Source organism: Natator depressus, chromosome 6 (genome assembly GCF_965152275.1).
Source record: "Natator depressus isolate rNatDep1 chromosome 6, rNatDep2.hap1, whole genome shotgun sequence".
NCBI classification, from domain to species: Eukaryota; Metazoa; Chordata; order Testudines; family Cheloniidae; genus Natator; species Natator depressus.
Window position 1 is genome coordinate 33,709,813 of NC_134239.1, and position 19,154 is coordinate 33,728,966.

Genomic DNA, 19,154 nt, shown 5'->3' on the forward strand with positions numbered 1-19,154 from the left:
ACCAGACAACAGCCAGTATAAACTGTGCTGAAAATTTCTTCTTTATTTTTAGGAAACAGATTATAGCTCAATGAAATCAACTGGGTACGGGATTTGCAACAGCTCTCCTCTCCTGGGGCCAGATAATGGCCCTAACTTCCACAGCTGGGCAGGAGTGCAAGGAGGAGGAAGACACACACCCCCACACCCAATGTGCTGGCCAGCATAAGGTCTGGTTCAGCTTAGTTCTCCTCTAGGGAGGCAACCTGTGACCTTTGGACTCCGGGTCACCATTCAGAACCGGCCCAGCACAATTACATACTGCACCTTGCTCAGTGAAATTGCAAGGCTACAATCTGTCCCTAGGAATTGTTCTGCCAACGGTTTGGACAATCTGAGAAAATGAAGAATTAGTGATAATTTCATTTCTCCTGTGAGCTCTGTGTGTACAATGGCTAATACCATTTTAAGACATTGTTGTTAACCAGAAGTAACCAAACAGAAAATCAACGAGATACCACTTTATTTTATAGGCACTTCTATAACCATATAATTGCTTTGTCATTAACATGGCAAACTCCACTGCCCATTTCAAAGGACACAACAGGATTTGGTTTTACTGCCTTTGATACTCAAGGGATCCCCGATACAATACAAAGCATTGACTTAGATACAAGTGCAGTGACTCTTTGCAAATTGAGCATCCATTGTGCACTCAGAAATAGTTCTCACACAGCCCTGGATATTAGCACATGCTGTTTTGTGATTTCATGAGAATGTGCCGCTTCAAAAGAAACAACTAACCAGATAATTACATCCTGCAGGCCTAACTCAGTCAGAGTTCCCAGAGAAATTGCTGAATAAGACTGCAGGATTTGGTCTTTGGTGACTAGCCTCCATATTTAACATACATCATGGTCAACATTTGCATTGCAGATGCAAGAGTACATGGTTAGCTGTGCTCTATAAAATGAAGGATTGTATTAAATAGATGATGAGATTGTACAGAAGTATTATAGATTATTAACATCCTACTTTTATTATTAATCATTATATGTCACCATAACATTAGTACTTCAGGGTAAATGCTGCAAACATACAAGCAATTAGATAGGCAGAGTACTGGGTAGATTAAAAATGCCCAAATCTCTTAATCATTCCCCAAGTCTTTGAGTAAGGCTGGTGGTCAGCAGATGATAAATGTTTTAAGTTAACAACCTGAATGTTTTCTTTGTTTTCCTCCCACACACCTTAACTCTGTCAGTTATTTTGCTAGGTGTTTGGTTCCTCATAGCAAATCCAGTTGAACGCTGGCAGGTCACACCTGAGGCAGGCTGTTAACTGGCTGAAACATCGTTCTTTTAGTTTTTTCACTTTCCTGCATACAAAGGAAACAAACAGTGAATAGCTAGAGGGCTTAGTCTTCTAAAAAATTCTTTACACCATTTTCTACTAGGAAGATAACCAGGTAGATTGAGAGATTTCACTCACTCAGTCACACACATTTATACCACTGACACTTTATTCCACTGAGAGCATCTTGCTATACACATTTGTAGAACTGATTGCATTTATGGGATAGAAGCTTGACAGTTGATTCCCACAAAGCATTTTCAAAACTTCACATCAACACTTCTAAACAGAATTAGCAGTGTGGCCCCTTAACAACCAAATGCCTTTGCTTTTGCATTCTTACAGCATGGCGTCGCCTCCTTTTAGGCTGAATGCACTCCTGTCCATATGATGGCCATGGGAACCCTTTGGGGGCCATTTGGCTATTCTCCCTTTCCACTTCTTCAGAATCAGAGTCTTCTTGTTGCATCAAAGGAAAATGCTTGTCTGAATAAATGTCCTTCAGCTTGCCCTCAAAGAACACTTCCAGGCATCGTCCAGCCTCTGCAACCTCTGAATCTGGCTGCAAGGGAAGAAATAATAATCCAGTATCATTGTATGCCCATAACTCGCCAAGGCTAAAATAGCAGGTCTGCCTAGCCTCCTGCCTGAAACAGGAGCGTCCTGTATTTGGAACTTGTCTCCTACATCTTCGCTAGCCTCCTCTGCTCCTCCCATAGTCTGCCAAATCCCTCTGCACTTACACCATACGTTTAATCCAGGTACTGCTATTAAGAGAAGCATTTTCTGCACCTGTTAGAAAATGGATCTGCTATGGGCTACAGTAACTGAGAGCAGCATCCTCCAGTGCTTTGGAATCTGTTAGCTCTCCTCCCGCAAACCTTAATTCTCCCAGTTACTTTGCTGGACGTTTGGATCCTTATAGTAAATCCAGTAGCATTCCAGCAGCTCACATCTCTGCCAGTCCATTAGCTGGCTGACACATTGTTCTTTTAGTTTTTATATCCCTGTAGCTCCAGTTCCAAACACATATTTCTGGCATTAACAAATCTATAGAACTTCTCAGCATTAAGGAGTCTCATTATCCACTCGATTAGACCAGTTTTATGCCAGTGTAACTCCAATGGAATCAATAGTTACACCAGTGTAATAAAGTGGTGGATAAGACCCAAGATTTCTGTTGTTTCACAGATTGATGGTGGTGTGTGCTGGTTTCTGCATAGTAGATACTTACATAATTGAACTTTGCACAGTTCCAGAACATGAGACGCACATCGGCTACCAGCTCCTCTGGTGCAGAATAGTGTGATTTGTCCTTCTTTTGGAGTTTTTTCCGCATGATTGACAGGTCCATGGGCTTTTTGATGATCTGGTAATAATGACGAGCCTGTGATAAAAAGAAAATGCAGGGAGATTGTTGGGCATAACCTTTCTCAAAGTGGGAACCCAGTTAATTAATAATACCACTCTGGCTATATTGCCTTCCATCTGAAGATCTCAAACATCCCTGTGAGATAATAGTACTTATTTATTTCCATTCCACAAATAAGGAAAGCGAGTTACAGAATAACAGAAGTGATTCACCCATGGTTACACAGGAAATCTGAGGAAAAATCTGACTCCTACACTTAAAGATAATCTTCCTCATTCCTTAGTTAACAAATATGAGTCTGGATTAAACACGTATCTGCTAGCAAGACTGATCTTCAAACCACTGCACTGTGGTAACTGTTCTTCTGTTATTTCCAGTCTCTGGAGTTCCACCCCATTATAGCATGATGCTCCTGTTGTCATTTAACCCTTATGGATACAGTAACATGTGTAATACTGACAAAAAACCAGCATCTCCCCCAATCAGCCTTAACAATAATGTTCTGAGACGACGTCACCTTGCAGTTTAGAAAAGCGTCTGGCACTGGCTACTGCTGAATACAGGATACTGGGATAGATGGTCTGACACAGCATGGCCATTCTTATGTTCTTAACAAATGTATCTAAAACTAATCAGGGCCCTTTAGGGGGCACAAACTGCGGGTTAAACCATAATGGACTGGCATTCTTATACTGCCTTTAAGCCAAAGCACCATTGTCAGGGCTCAGCCTGTAGTGGCTATAAAGTGTGTCCCCACAGAATTTTTCTGATGCCAACCTCAGCTTCTTTGGTGGGTGCCAGATATCTCTCTCTTCCCCTCTCATTTAATCTTCCCAAGAAGCACCTTGCTTGAGGGTAATGAGTTCCACAAGTGCTTGGTGATTTGCTTTGAGTTGTAATTTTTCCCTTCTATTATATTACTATATGGAAAAAGAAAAGGAGCTTGTGGCACCTTAGAGACTAACCAATTTATCTGAGCATAAGCTTTCGTGAGCTACAGCTCACTTCATCGGATGCATACTGTGGAAACAGTATATATGGGTCATTCATCCTGCTTTTCTCTAATTTTCTCCTCCAAACTGCTTCATGCTGGGGTCCAGTATCATGATATTTACTGCTGTGTTCTCCTCAAACATACCCAGTAAATACTGGAGAGACAGTATGGTGCATGGATCAACGAGCAACGACTGTCTTAAGAGACAGACACCAGAGAATGGCATCAACTCTATCATGCATCCAGTTACTCTTACTCCAGGTCACTCTTAGGTATGTTGGCAGAATTCAATTTTTATATTTTTATAATTTTGACAGATTATCAGTGTTTATTTTTAAGCATTTATTTTTATCAATTTAAATTTTTACAGTTGTGTAAAATTATGGGTTTTAAGCTTTTTTTTCTATTTCAATCTATTCAAATTTTCACAGTTTTGGGAAATTAAGGGTTGGGGGAGTCAGAGACAATAATTTAATGACAGACAGAGATTCAAAAAGTTAAAGCTTTATAATCGTTAAAACACAAACGGTCAACATCACATGTCAAAATATACAAAGCAAATACCCTTAATTCAAACTCTAATACAGTCTCAAGCTGCATTTTTCTTACTTTGCCTACCTGTAAATTGTTATCATAGATGGAAATATTTATTGTTGGTTTGTGTTTGTAAGGTGAAATTGATGTTTACCAACATTTACTGGTAAAAATTTAATCCTTCCAAACCTACTCGTATGGCAGCATGATATACTTCCACTGCACCACTGGGCTATCTTGCATTTTCTACATATCCAGTAAGTGGATTAGAGCTTGTGGGGGCCCTGGGCCAGAGCAGGTGGGGCCCCCCGCTTTCTGCCAGGCGGAGCGGGGCAAGCCCCCGCGCACCGTCCTCTCGCACAGGCAAGAGTTCTCAGTAGGCAGATGGAGCAAAACGGAGCACCAGGGCACCCATTTTTCCGGGGCCCCTGGGTACAGGCCCCATTGGCCCAGTGGCTAATCTGCCACTGCCAGTAAATCAATAGTCCTAACTTAATGTGACACCTCCCACCAACCTGGCATTTTGTAAGCATCTTACACTGAACACCCAAACGTGCTATTAGAAAATTTGCTGGCATGTTGTATAGGTCATCAGTGTTCTGGTTTCTGATCTGGTACCTTAGTGGCACTGCACAAAAGGGAACACCTAACAGTAGGTGACGCCACTGTTTGGTTGGAATGTCAGTGATGATCCTTTGAGAAGACAAGAAGAGGTCGATTATTCTTTGGATTTTCTCCTAGTTCCCTGCGTAGGTAGCACTTACCAGTGGACTGACAGGCTCATGGAACGGAAGGCTCAGGCTACTGCAGAACAGGGCAAGCACCAACTTTTCACATTTCTGTAAAATCCAAAATTAGAATCAATGCTGAGACTACTGGGAGTTGCTGCTGAGCCATGCACTCATAGGCGCCAACTTCTCCTGGTGCCGGTGGGTGCTCACGCCCCTTGGCCCCGCCCTGACTCCAGCCCTGCCCCAAAGTCCCTGCCCCAAATCTCCGCCCACCTCTTCCCCGCCTCCTCCCCTGAGCACGCCACGTTCCTGCTCCTTCCCCCTCCCTCCCACAGCTTGTTATGCCGTGAAACAGTTGTTTCGTGGTGGCAAGGGCTGGGAGCAGAAGTGTGGAAGGCGCACTCAGGGGAAGAGGTGGAGGTGAGCTGGGGCGGGGGGGGGGGGCAGAGCACCCACGGAGTCAGCACCTATGCATGCACTTCTGAATACTAAAGGGTATGCTTCCTAACCCTGTGTAAAATCAGCCTCATTTCATAACCAAGTACTTTAATACCACACACCATGATGATGATGATAACTCTACTTTTCTTCTGTTTCTTTTAAGATCCATATTATTTTGGATGTTTCTTTCTAAATAAATGTTTTATGGCATTATTAGACAGACTCTTGGGAAATCACCCCCCATCCCCCCTTCTGCACTCACTCCTTCCACACTCACACTTCTTTAAGTCACTGATTAAAAGAACAGCAACAACAGTAAAAACGATTTAGCTGAGAACATTTCACTGTCAGAGGCACCTGCTGTGATCTACATGGAGGTATCATATGTACAGAACATGAAAATGTGGCCTCCGTTTTAGCTTTTCTTTTTGCAAGTGCACAAAGGGCTACATCTGTGAATGAAGACTAGCGCTTACACACACACACACACACACACACACACACACACACAATTGTTTTGTGTGCAAAAATGGGTACACTTACTCATCTCACACGTATATTTTCAAAGGCCCTTTGAAAATTTGGCTCTGGGTGTCTGCTAGTTGACATTAATTTATTGACCCTATTTCTTTAAGCATACAGAATCTAACAAACATCAAATAATTTGATACTACTTAGAATTTTGCAAAAGATAAACTCTTTGCTGCTTCCTATTCTGTCTAATCCCTTTTATAAAATCTTCTCAATGCATCCAAACACAGCCACAATTAAAAGAAATCTTTTCTTTAGAAAGCTCGCCACCAAGGACCAATTAACAGGAGGCAATCAGCACAAATCTCTGGTAGTAGTTGGCCAAATGTTCCATATTGATATAAATGCATATATAACTGGTGAAAGATGGTTAGTAGTACAATATAAAAAAAGCATACAGATCATGGTAACTCGAGAAACATTTCTATCATCATTCTTTTGTTTTCTCAGTTGATGCCAGGAATTTTGCTCCAGAACGGTCAGCGAGCCATTACATTTCAGCTTTGTTCGGTAACCAACCAAGGGAAATCTTTGTAGCCCATTCCTTTTCCCTACAGAAACTTCACTGTTCAACTCCAAAAGATCTAAGCCCAGATATCACTGAGATGCACAAGCTCTGTCTTGTATTTGTGACTCTTGGTTCATGTTGCAAGGTGCTGAGTAGACTGGAGTTTACTGCGCAGGCTTTCAGAATAGAGTTATATTTCAAGGGGGATTTAATAGCTGAGGAGACTGGCAATTGGGAATTCTGTGTCTATATTTATTAGTATATATTTGTACCCACCTTCTGGTCAAGGTCATCAAGGCCATGCAGTGCTCTCTCCCCTTTGTTACAACGGCGGTAGCGTGTGTTTTCGCAGTCGTACTCCACCTCGGGCTTTGACAGGTTACGGCAGAGTGTACACACCCATTCTCCCCTGCAGCACAAGACAGCAAAACTTAATGTCTCTGAATTGAAAGGACAACTGATCCCTAATGGAAAGCTTTGAGAAACACGGTATTTAGAGAAAAGAAAAGGAGGACTTGTGGCACCTTAGAGACTAACAAATTTATTTGAGCATAAGCTTTCGCGAGCTACAGCAGTGAGCTCCGGAGCCACATGCGGCTCTTCAGAGATTAATATGTGGCTCCTTGTATAGGCACCGACTCTGGGGCTGGAGCTTCAGGCGTCAACTTTCCAATGTGCCGGGAGGGTGCTCACTGCTCAACCCCTGGCTCTGCCACAGACCCTGCCCCCACTCCATCCCTTCCCATCCCCTCCCCTGAGTTTGCCATGCCCTCACTCCCCTCCCCCCGAGCCTCCTGCATGCCACGAAACAGCTGATCGGGAGATGGGAGAGGGAGAGGGAGAGGCTGATTGGTGGGGCTGCCGGTGGGTGAGAGGTGCTGGGAGCAGGGGGGGAACCGATGGGGGGCTGCTGATGAATTACTGTGGCTCTTTGGCAATGTACATTGGTAAATTCTGGCTCCTTCTCAGGCTCAGGCTGGCCACCCCTGCTTTAGCAGGAGCCCACTGCTTTCAATGGAACTTGGACAGATGCAACTTTTGCAGAATGCAGGCCTAAATAGCGACCATTAAGAAAAGTTACAATGGCAGGCAAACAACATTGCCTCCCTCCTGCCCCTGAAAATGAACTAGCTACATTTAGGGACCAAATGTCTTCAACAGGGATGAATCTGAAGCTGGCCCAGCACGTTTATGTTATAGGGAAAGTTTGCTTTATTCAATGTTTTGAAATGTTTTACTTTATACAATGGTTTAACAATTTAGCTATTTCTAGCAACAACAACAAAATGAAATCTTGCTGGCTTGTGAGGAGAAAGGATTGTCCATACCCCTCAAACTAATACCCCACCTTTCAAGGGATTTCCGTCATTTTAGAGGCAAATTTACCTGAACTCCACACAAATGTGGTGTCCTTTGACTCTTCCTTTTGTAAATGACTTACAGCTGAAATTCAGAATCATGGAACTGCGGTTTATAGCTGTTGGCAGGTTGAGAGAGATGAGAAGGACCCAGGGGCTAGTGCAGAAGCACTGGTTCACTGTACAAAAGCCCCAGCCTTCCACAAATATCTTAATAGTCATAGGTCTGAAGTTGAGGTCATCCACATACTGTATTTAGAAGGCCTTGCTGACTGCCTGCCTGCGTGCGTGTGACGATCTCCCCCTAATGAAACTAGGAGGAAACTCTACAAAATGAAACTCACTGATTTTCCTGGTCTCTGTACTGTTTTTTACCCCAATAGGGGATAATCTGAATTTTACCACAGATTTTATACAAAATCTAAGGATTTAGTTGTCACAGTACAGTCATATTTATAAAATTCAAGTCTGTCTCTCCATTATAGTGCTGGCTGACTGCTGGAGGAGATCATAGATATGGTTAATAATTCATCTGACTCCTGGTATGAGAGAGTGGGAGAATTTTTCTGCCTTTTGTAAAATGAACAAAAAAGGCAACACAGAGAGAGAAAGTGAAAGAGCCCTTGTAACACTGACATATATGCCCCTCAGGCAGACTCAGAGGCAGAAAAAGGAAAGTGTTATATGTACTCACACTGGGAAGCTGAGCAGAGCTGGAACATGGCATGAGAGATGGAACACTTTGGGGCAGTGATCACAACACAACAGTTCTCCTCCATTCAGACAAACGGCACAGAAATCCTCATTCTCAATCGGATTGGCTTCCTGAGCGAGCAGAGATTTTTTCATGCTGGGGATGCCATTCCCATTGCTAAGCTTGTGATCAACAGGAGGGATATCTACAAAAGCAGATGGTGCCGGTCCTGCTGGGCGGCTGATGGGGAACTTCCTATCTTCATATGTGGGAATCGGTCCTTCAGGCAGACTATCTTGATTGACCTTGGGACAAAGAAATCCAGAATAACAGAATCATCTTTTTCACAGCTGATGCCCTAACTCCTATCTTAAGTGGACTCTGCTGGATACAGCACTGGACTGGGACTCTGGTGTCTGCTACTGGCCTGCTAGGTGACCATGGTCAAGTCACTTCCCTTCCTGGCCTCAATGTCCCTATCTGTAAAACAGGGATAATGATACTGACCTCCATCGTGAAGTGCCTGGAAAACTAAAGATGAAACGTACTATGTAAGAACTGGATATAATTAATTATTATTATTAAAAGTCTGTCACAGGAACCAGTTCCAGCTTAGATGTCAAGTCCTATATTGTTTTTCATGACAACTAAATTCCATGCGGCATCCCTGGTGAATGCAAGTTTTAAAGGAAATGCACTTGTGTGTGTCAAAAAGGGACTAGTTCTGTTGCTCTCATCTACGTCAATGCCAAACCTCCACTGATTTCAATGGGAACTAGTTCAGGCCCAAAGCTATGTTGAGGAGGCAGAGGGTTCCTTTTAAAATACTATTAAATTGAACTTCAGTTCTAAAGCATAGGTCTGACAGGTCTTAGATTTGTTTTTAAGTGGTTCACCCTGTATGATGGATGGATCAAAGGGGCCAGTTACAGCACCAATATACAACCACTGCTTTGTTGTCAAAGCCTATCTGAAGTATTCTTGAAAGGGAAGTAACGGTGTGGTGGGAGATACTCTAAGAATACAGCTAACAAGTGCTGCAATAGCTATTAATCTTAGGGTTTTATACTGCTGCCCATCACCAAAGTATCAAGAGTACCTTAGAACAGTAAAATCCATCAGCAGAGCAGTTCAGAGTATCACAAGAAGCCTAGCAAAGTCAGTGTGAGAAGAGAGAGAAAGCAAGCAAGCAAACAACGATGCAAACCCAACTCACTTTTATAGCCATACTTGAAGACTGGGTACCACATTCAATTATCAGAAGGAAAGTCTCATCTTGGTCATCCTTCTGGGGCTGCAGTTTGAACACTGGAAGCTCCCCAGATTCTGATGCACATATTTTCAGGCGTTCCAATCGCACATAGGGTATCTTCAGCTCTTTAGTATAAGCTCTGAAATTATGATAAAATTCATTAGTATTGTACAAAGTCCTCTTCTCCTAATTTCAACATCTTTTCCATATTACTCTTTGTTTGTTTTTTAAGGCAAAGCGTTAAAGCACATCCTCTAAAGGTGAAGTCAGTGGAATTTAAGCACACGCTGACATGCTTTGCTAAATAGGAACAGGACTCCTCACCTTTTTGAATTTCATCATGTGCTTAGCTACTTTGCTGAATCGGGGCCTAAATCTCTACCTATGATGTCTACCCTCCTGCCTTTGTGCTTCAACTGCCCAAAGCCAGTTAGAGCGCGACTGGCTTCAACAAAGATCACACTAGCCACATCATTTCAAAATGAAAATATTCGGAAAACAATTTTTGGAAGCAAAATTATGCAAAAATGGCAAGAATTTAGAGTCATGCACTCCTTGTTCTGTTGTATCTTTCTGGACTATACAGTATTTTTCATATATAATTTGGATTATGTGGCATTTCAGTAGTTAATGGTACAGTCTATAAATATTGACATGTTCTGTATGCTCATAAAGCGTGTCACTGAAGATGTACAAATCCAACATTGCTTTGAAAATGTAGTTTTCCAGTTTATGAAAATGCTTTTTAAAATGGAAATTTGTCTGCCCTGAGCTGGGTTGATACCTCCAACTAATTTATACAGGTGAACAAAGTGCTATAAAATGGTAAGGACCCTTAGCTGTAAAATGTGTATGTGTATTTTTTATAAGAAACCGGAGCAGAATAATGTCGTATTTAAGGAGAATTAACCGATACTTGATTATAAAGAGACAGCTAAAATAAAAATGAGCTTCGAGAAGGGTCTGGAAGCATCTTTGTTTTTCTGTCAAGGTGATAATGTGCCTTCACTTGCCAGTGATCTTATTTAATCACCCACCCCTCCCTGACCCCATAAGCTGCTAGATCCCTAATACACACACTGCTAGTATTGCTGTGTTAAGTGTACATTCCACTGAAATTAGGAACACAAGAGGTGTTGGTAGATGTACTTGTTTTGTTCATCAGGGATATGCAGGCCCAGATTCTCACCCATACCAGAGCTCTGTGCAACATAGCTGCAGAGGTGGAGAGGGTGGTGTGTGCAGCTGGAGCCACCTTTGTGCTCCCCCAAGTCCCAGTATGGATGGGGCCCATTTCACACCCCTTAAAGATACCAATGCAATTTCAAAAAGCCCTTGCAGATGCCTTCAAGCAACTGGAATATATGGCATTAGTCATGGTTGCTACTTTATGTCTTCTGGAATTATTAGTTACAAGGCAACCTGTTTTCCTTTTAAAACAACCTGCCAAGAACACTAAGCTGGATACACTCTGACTATTTTACTATGTGCATCAAATTTCATGGCCAGTACTTCTATGCAGAAAGTGATTCTTTTACCTGATGTTCTGATTACTTTTTACATCCATCTCAATATGTTCCTTTTCATAATTAATGGATTCTGGAACAGAAAAAGAAAATTAAGAAAATATCTATAATATTATCTATAATATTAGAGTCAGATTAGGGTACTTTAATATTCATGTAATGTGATGTGATATATTTGCAATCTGGAATAATTTCATATCTATCTAAGGTAATTACATGCCCCGCCATCACTCACAGTACCTGAGCCCCTCACAAAACCTTACTGTCTTTGTCCTCGCAACACCTCTGTGTGGTAGAGAAACACTATTATCCCCATTTACAGATAGGGAACTGAGGCACTGAGTTAGGCACCTAAATACCTTTGAGGATCTGGGCCTAAATGACTTGCTCAAGATCACACAGGATATTTGTGGAGGAGCAGGAATTGAATATCAATCTCCCACAGCCCATCCTTCCTCACACACACAAGCACCATTTTTCTCCTCCCCATGTGGCACTGTGCATGTGTAATCCCCATTATAAAATGTAACTACATAGGATTAATTTGGGACAGGGGGCTCTATTCTACCGTTATTTACTGAAATAGGAACAGGATTGGGTCCATTATGAACCCTACCATTTTCCTCCTTAAATAGGACAATGTTAAAGAGAAAATAATCAGAATGCCACAGTTTTAAGCAGTCAACACATAAGTGTAAGGTAAATGTTGCAGGAGCACTGCACTTGGATCAGATTGTGAGATGCCCTTGTATGGCCACGAAGGGGTGAGTATGACTGAACGTACCCGTGTCCATACCCTACATGCTGTTGTAATAATCTTTGTCCAAACTATGCTTTGTGAGGTATCATCTGAAAACTCAATTTGCTGATCAATAATGCCATGGCAAAAATATATGTTAGCAGCATGATATGTGAAGTGATGACCAAGCTGAAATCATGGCTAAAAGTATGTTTTCCAGAGAAATCTGGGGCGTGATCAAACCAGTTCCTCAGAGACAAAGGGCAAGGTGACACCTCAGCAAGGCTGATGGACCATTACCTGCTCAGTGGCCATTCTTTGGCAGGAAAGGGAGCAAGGGCAAAAATCTACATCTTAGCAAAGAAACAGCATGGAGTTCCCTTCCACACAGACTGCCTGTCGTGCTGCTCCCAACAGGAAATGCTTCTCAAAGGGAGGACAGGACTACAAAAAGAAGAGACAGACCCCAAGACAACCCTCCTCTCTCTCTGTCCTTTGATTCACTGCACCAGCAGAAACAAAAGAAGCACTGGGGGAGGGGTCCTGGCCTATGAAGTTTGGGCCGTACGATTGTTGAGAGCATGTGGTGAGAAAAACTTTGCTTTGAATTTAACATAGTTTGTTAAGTTAGGTGCCAGTTGCATTTTATCTTTATTGTTCTTGTAATCCTTTCTGACTTTCATACCTCATTACTTGTACTCAAAATCTATTTCTTTGTAGTTGTTAAGCTTATTTTATTGTTTCATCTAATCAAGTGTGTTTAAATTGAAGTGTCTGGAAACTCAACTTGGGATAATCGGGTGTGTGCATATTATTTATATTAAAGAAATATGGACTTTATATGAATTTGTATGGTCTAGGAGAGAGCTGGGCAATACAAGGCATACATTTCTGGGGGGAAATCTAAGATTGGGAGTGTATTGGGGCCACCCTGCAGTATAACTGAGGCTGGCAAGAGCCAAGGTTTGGCTGTCTGTAGTGCACACGCAGACATAGCTGGGAGTGACTTGCATGCTGCTGGAGGCATTTAATGAGTAGTCCAGACTGGAGGCTACAGCAGCAAAGCAGTGTAAAGGGCACCCCAGGTTAGAGGGCAGGGGTGACAACTGCTCATTGTCTGGATTGTATCCTGGGTATGTCACAGTAAGCACGGAGCCTCCCATATCATGCAGCTGCAAAAGATCCTCCACAACAGCAATCGCTACATTCCAGGAAGTGCAAGGGCTACTCGCTTCTGCTCCTTCCTGATGAGCAGGACAGGATAAAAGGGGGCAGGGAGGAAGCATGCTCAAGGCTCTGATCTTTACACCAGCCCGCAGACTGGGGCCAGAGCTCCAAGGACAGCAATGGCACTTAGGCCAAGTCTACAGTACACGGTTATTTCGGAATTAGCCAAATTAATTTGAAATAAAACTGATTCTGTCCACACGACCAAACCGTTTTTTTTCGATTTAAAGGGCTCTTTAATCCGATTTCTGTACTCCACCTCGGCAAGTGGAGTAGCGCTAAAATCGAGATCACAGTTCCGGGTTACAGGTACTGTGGATGTAATTTGATGTTATTGGCCTCCGGGAGCTATCCCAGAATGCTCCCTTGTGACCGCTCTGTACAACACTCAACTTTGATGCACTCGCCAGGTAGGCAGTAAAAGACCTGGGAACTTTTGAATTTCATTTCATGTTTGGTCACCATCAGCACAGTCCACCATCACAGGCGACCGTGCAGAGTCCACCATCACAAGAGACCACGCAGTCCTGGATTCGCAGACAAGCTCCAGCATGGTCCGAACGGGAGGTAGTGGATCTCATCGCATGTTGGGGAGACGAATCTGTTATGGCAGAACTACATTCCAAAAAAATAAATGCAAATACGTACACTAAAGTCTCCAGAGCCATGACGGAAAGAGACTACTCCAGGGACACAGAGCAGTGTCGTACAAAAATCAAGGAGCTCAGGCAAACGTACCAAAAAGCCAGGGAGGTGAATGGGTGCTCTGGGTCACAGCCCCATATATGCCGCTTCTACCATGAGCTGCATGCAATTATGGGGGGTGATGCCACCACTATCCCACCACCTGCAAGGGGGCAGTTGCACCGAGTGAGGAGGATGAGTTGTTGGAGGATGAAGAGGAGGAGGGCAGTGCACAGGGGGCAAGTGGGGAATCCATTTTCCCCCCTAGCCAGGAACTATTCTTAACGCTGGACCCAATAGCCTCCCCCAACTCCCAATGTGGGCTCCCGGACCATGACCCTGGAGAAGGCACTTTTGGTGAATGAGACCCTGATCGGAGCCACGCGGTGGGGGGGGGGGGGGAAACCCAGCCACGCTGGACTGTTCGCATTTAGTTTAAAGGGCTCATCCCTGCTCAGAGCCTCATTGGAGCCACACTGTGGGGGCGGGGGGGGGAGGGGGGGTTGTTGTGTGAAGCAATCATCCCAGAGAGCCTGCAGGCCCTCCTTTTATATGACAAACCCACGAGGCATTGCTTGCTATGGGAAAGGGGGCCTGGCAGTTTGAAAGCATTGAAATGAATGCGGAAGAAGCAGAACCCCGCGTACCCCTAGGGCTTACCATGGCTGCCTGCAAGCTGAATTCTGTTGCCCAGCCACGTGTGATGGCTTACTCACACCAAAGTGGCAGGCACTTCAGTATAAGAGGCAAAATGCAACCTTGTACAGAAAGAACATGTGCTGTGTACTATGAATTGCCTGTTTCACGGAGAAAGTGTCCCCTTTGTTCTCTAAAATGCATCTTTTAAAATACTACCCTCCCTTTTTCTCCTCCCACAGATGCAAATGTTTCAGCGCGGCCCCTACCTACTCCGTCCCAGAGGCTGGTCCAGATTAGAAGAGGGAAAAAAGGAACTCGGGATGACATGTTCGCCGAGCTCATGCAGTCCTCCCGCACTGATAGGGACCAGCTGAATGCATGGAGGCAAACAATTGCAGAGTCCCGTAAAGCGTTAAATGAACACAAAGAGAGGTGGGATGCATGCGATGAGAGCAGGCAGGATGCTATGGTCAAACTCATGGGGGAGCAAACTGACATGCTCCGCTGTATGGTGGATATAATGCGGGAAAGGCAGCAAGACCACATACTGCCGCTGCAGCCCCTGTATAACCGCCCTCCCTCCTCCCCAAGTTCCATAGCCTCCTCACCCAGACGCCCAAGAACATGGGGGTGGGGGTGTGTGGAGGCTACGGGGACCCACACACTCAACCCCAGAGGGCTGCACAAGCAGCAGAAAGCTGGCATATCCGAAATTTTGATTTGGTTTCTGGACTTGTCCTTCCCTCCTCCTCCACCCCCCTCCCCCAATACCTCTCCCCCGCAGGTCTACCTTCTGATTTCTCTCTATGTGTTGTGCAACAAATAATAAAGAAAGGTTTTTAAACAATTGTGACTTTATTTCCTTTCATATATATAGGGGGTGGGTAACTTCAAGAGAAACAAAACACAACTGTCACACCGTACCCTGGCCAGTCATGAAACTGGCTTTCAAAGCTTCTCTGATGCACAGCGCACCCTGCTGTGCTCTTCTGTTGTCTGGCTGTGCGAAACTGGCAACCTCCTACCCCACCATAAACGTCTCCCCCTTACGCTCACAGATATTGTGGAGCACACAACAAGCAGCAATTACAATTGGAATACTGGTTGTGCTGAGATCTAACTTAGTCAGTAAACTGCACCAGCGTGCTTTCAAACATCCAAAAGCACATTCTACCACCATTCTGCACTTGCTCAGCCTATAGTTGAACTGCTCCTTACTACTGTCCAGGATGCCTGTGTACGGCTTCATGAACCATGGCATTAAGGGGTAGGCTGGGTCCCCGGGGATAATTATAGGCATTTCAACATCCCCAACAGTAATTTTCTGGTCTCGGAAGTAAGTCCCTTCCTGCAGCTTTTGAAACAGACTAAAGTTCCTGAAGATGCGAGCGTCATGCACCTTTCCCGGCCATCCCACGTTGATGTTGGTGAAATGTCCCTTTTGATCCACCAGTGCTCGCAGCACCATGGAAAAGTACACCTTGCAGTCTACGTACTGGCCGCCCCCAGTGTGCCAAGGCCAAGATAGGGATATGCGTTCTGTCTATCACCCCGCCGCAGTTAGGGAACCCCAGTGCATTAAAGCCATCCACAGTGGTCTGCACATTTCCCAAAGTCACTACCCTTGATAGCAGCTGGTCAATGATTGCGCTGGCTAGTTGCAGCACAGCAGCTCTCACAGTAGATTTGCCCACTCCAAACTGATTCCCGACTGACCGGTAACTGTTGGGCGTTGCAAGCTTCCACAGGGCTATGGCCACTCGCTTCTCAACTGTGAGGGCTGCTCTCATTTTGGTGTCTTTGTGCTTCAGGGCAGGGGACAGCAAGTCACAAAATTCCATGAAAGTGGCCCTACACATACGAAAGTTTTGCAGCCACTGCGAATCATCCCATACCTGCAACACTATGCGGTCCCACCAGTCTGTGGTTGGTTCCCGGGCCCAGAATCAGTGTTCCATGGCATGAACCTGGCCCATCACCACCATGATCTCCCAGTCGCCACATGCTGTGCTTCTAGGAACGTCTGTGTCCATGTCCTCATCATTATCTTAATCACGCTGTCCTTGCTTCCTCACCCGGTTTTGCAGGTACTGCACATACTGCTGGATAATGCGCGAGGTATTTACAATGGTCAAAACTGCAGCAGAGATCTGAACGGGCTCCATGCTTGCCATGCTATGACGCCTGCATGGGTAATCCTGGAAAAAGGGCGTGAAACGTAGGAGAGCAGAGTGGCAGCAGAAGAGGTGCTGTTCAGTTCACGATAGCCGAAAAAAGGCGGGAAATGGTTGTCTTTTGTAGCTTTCATGGAGGTGGGAGCCCAGGACAGACAACATGGAGAAACTCGGACGCGCGGCAAGAGCGGGAGAGCAGAGTTGGCGGCGGAAGCTGTGCTGTTCAGTTCACGATGGCCGAGAAGAGTTGGCAGTGGAAGCGGTCGATGAGGAAGAGAAAGACTAGATACTTATAGAGATTACATAGAAAGAGGAGAGGAAATGCGAGGTGGATTCATAGTACCAGGAGAGAAGTGGTGCACCATACTGCACTGTCTGCAAAAAGGTGCAAAATGATTGTCTGCCGTAGTTTTCACAGCGGGAGGAGCAACTGACAACACACACCCAGAAACACTCGCGAGAATGTTTTTGCCCCATCATGCACTGGGAGCTTAACCCAGAATTCCAATGGGTGGCGGGGACTGCGAGAACTGTGGGATAGCTACCCCCAGTGCACTGCTCCGACATTCGATGCTAGCCTCGGTACTGTGGACGCACTCCACCAAATTCACGCGCTTTAGTGGCAACGCACAAGACCGAATGTATAAAATCGCTTCCGAAAATTCAAATAGAATAATTTTGAAATAATTTTGTACAGTAGACGTACCCTCAGATTGTAGCTGCCTGACACACAGTCTCTCCAGTGCTCCTTCTGGAGTGCTGCAGATCCTCACTACTCTTACAGAGTGTTGTGACATAACTGCCAGCACCTGGCCCAATACATGTAAGACTAATGAGTTCTCTCATTTCACTGTGGCGGAGCCCTCTGTGTATCAATTATAAGCTTCTGAGTACAACTACACTGCTCCAATAGTAATATTAATTTAGCCATTAGAGAGAAAAGCAGCCAAATGTTGGTATAAGTCACAGAATAATAGCTTGATCCTGCAATCCTCATGGACTTTAAAGTTAGCAGCATTGAGCCCTTACAATGTTGGCAATTTGCCTGTGAAGGCAGTTAGGCAAACTCTCATTCTCCATTAAGAATAGAGACGTAGTCCTTGGCTGAAGGGAATGTTCTGCAGTACAATAAGCCAAGAAAAAAAACCCACACTGTGCAATATATGTTAACTTAACCAATATTTGCTGTGCTACCTAAGTGTAGCACTTCGTGGTAGTCACTTTACATTTCAGAAATAATTTTTTAAAAAGGGAGAATTTCGACTATTTAAATCAGTTCTTCATTAGTGATCCCTTCAAGTCTCATTAACAGGAGATCTTCTAAGAGAACTAATCCTCTGAGCACACCACTTGCAAGCTTTCAGCCCTTTCTGATTCAGTGATGTCCTAGCTAGCAATTTGAGAGATGATATTTCCATGTTTTTCCTCTACAAATGAGCCTAAAAATTCCTTTCCACTGTGTTAGGTACTTGATAATGTTTTAAACAATGCTGGAGTAGTATGCAATACAATAAGATGAATTACATTTAGTTAGGTACAGAAATTACCACACTGTACTGCAAGGCCTGCAAGTATGGCAGTGTTGAGCTGCATGAGATTTTGTCATGAGTTGGGTTAAAATCCTTGTTGAGGTTGATACGTGTGAACTCATGCTTCAATTAACAACTGGAAACATAAGCCCCACCTATGACATAAGTATGTGTGAACCTGTCCAGGAGCTTTGGGGCTGAGTCTTGTTTTTGGGCAGGGGTACGTGGAAGTAAGAGAGAACATATACAGAGATTCAGGTCACAGACAAGACTGAGGCAGAGGAAAAGAGAGGCAAGAAAAAAAACAAGCAGGATCCTGTGACCCTGGAAAAAGCGAGAGAGAGAGAGCTTTTTGGGTTGAGTATTGGCTAAAGGGGCTTGGGGGGCTGGTAAGCTAAGAAATTGCTCTATTCTGTTCTTGGCTCCTGCATTCAGAGAAACAGGACTTTGTACATTCCTCGTAAATAAACAAGACTGCATTAAAGTAATACCTGTCTACCACCAATTTCTACTCCCAACTGGAACACACACTGAGCCCCAAACTTTGACTAGCCACTCGGAATAAAAACGGGCAACAGCAGTTTAAAAAACAAAACAAAACAAAAAACAGACGATAAAGAAAAACCTGGTACCTTCTTCATTTCTAAGGTGTTTTACACTGGTCAACTGTAGGCAGGCAGCATTGCTGATGGGTGCAGAAGGAGAGGCACACTGTTGCGATTTCTTGACTGAAAGATTAATAGGCTCTTCTAGCATTTTTTGCATAGGAAGAGCTAATTCATTAATGGTGTTCGGTCCAGCAGTGGCTGAGTCATTTCCAAGAGGGTCATTCATGGTACTAAAATCTTCATTTTCCAGCTTGAGAGGAAAAAAAGAGTAATTCAAAATT

The 19,154-nt window shown here is 44.2% G+C and overlaps 1 protein-coding gene across 1 annotated transcript in view; it reads right to left on the minus strand.

Annotated features, from left to right (window-relative positions):
- Positions 1-343: 343 nt before the first annotated feature.
- TRIM66 (tripartite motif containing 66) overlaps positions 344-19,154 on the minus strand; it is a 73,077-nt gene continuing 54,266 nt past the window's right edge. Inside the window, exons 12-20 of the mRNA XM_074956930.1 lie at positions 18,898-19,123; positions 11,286-11,346; positions 9,712-9,886; positions 8,496-8,800; positions 6,720-6,852; positions 4,997-5,071; positions 2,567-2,719; positions 1,676-1,894; positions 344-1,357 (exon numbers count right to left, since the gene is read on the minus strand). Coding sequence (XP_074813031.1) covers positions 1,298-1,357; positions 1,676-1,894; positions 2,567-2,719; positions 4,997-5,071; positions 6,720-6,852; positions 8,496-8,800; positions 9,712-9,886; positions 11,286-11,346; positions 18,898-19,123 — 1,407 coding nt within the window. The 3' untranslated portion in view covers positions 344-1,297. The remainder of the gene's footprint in view (positions 1,358-1,675; positions 1,895-2,566; positions 2,720-4,996; positions 5,072-6,719; positions 6,853-8,495; positions 8,801-9,711; positions 9,887-11,285; positions 11,347-18,897; positions 19,124-19,154) is intronic.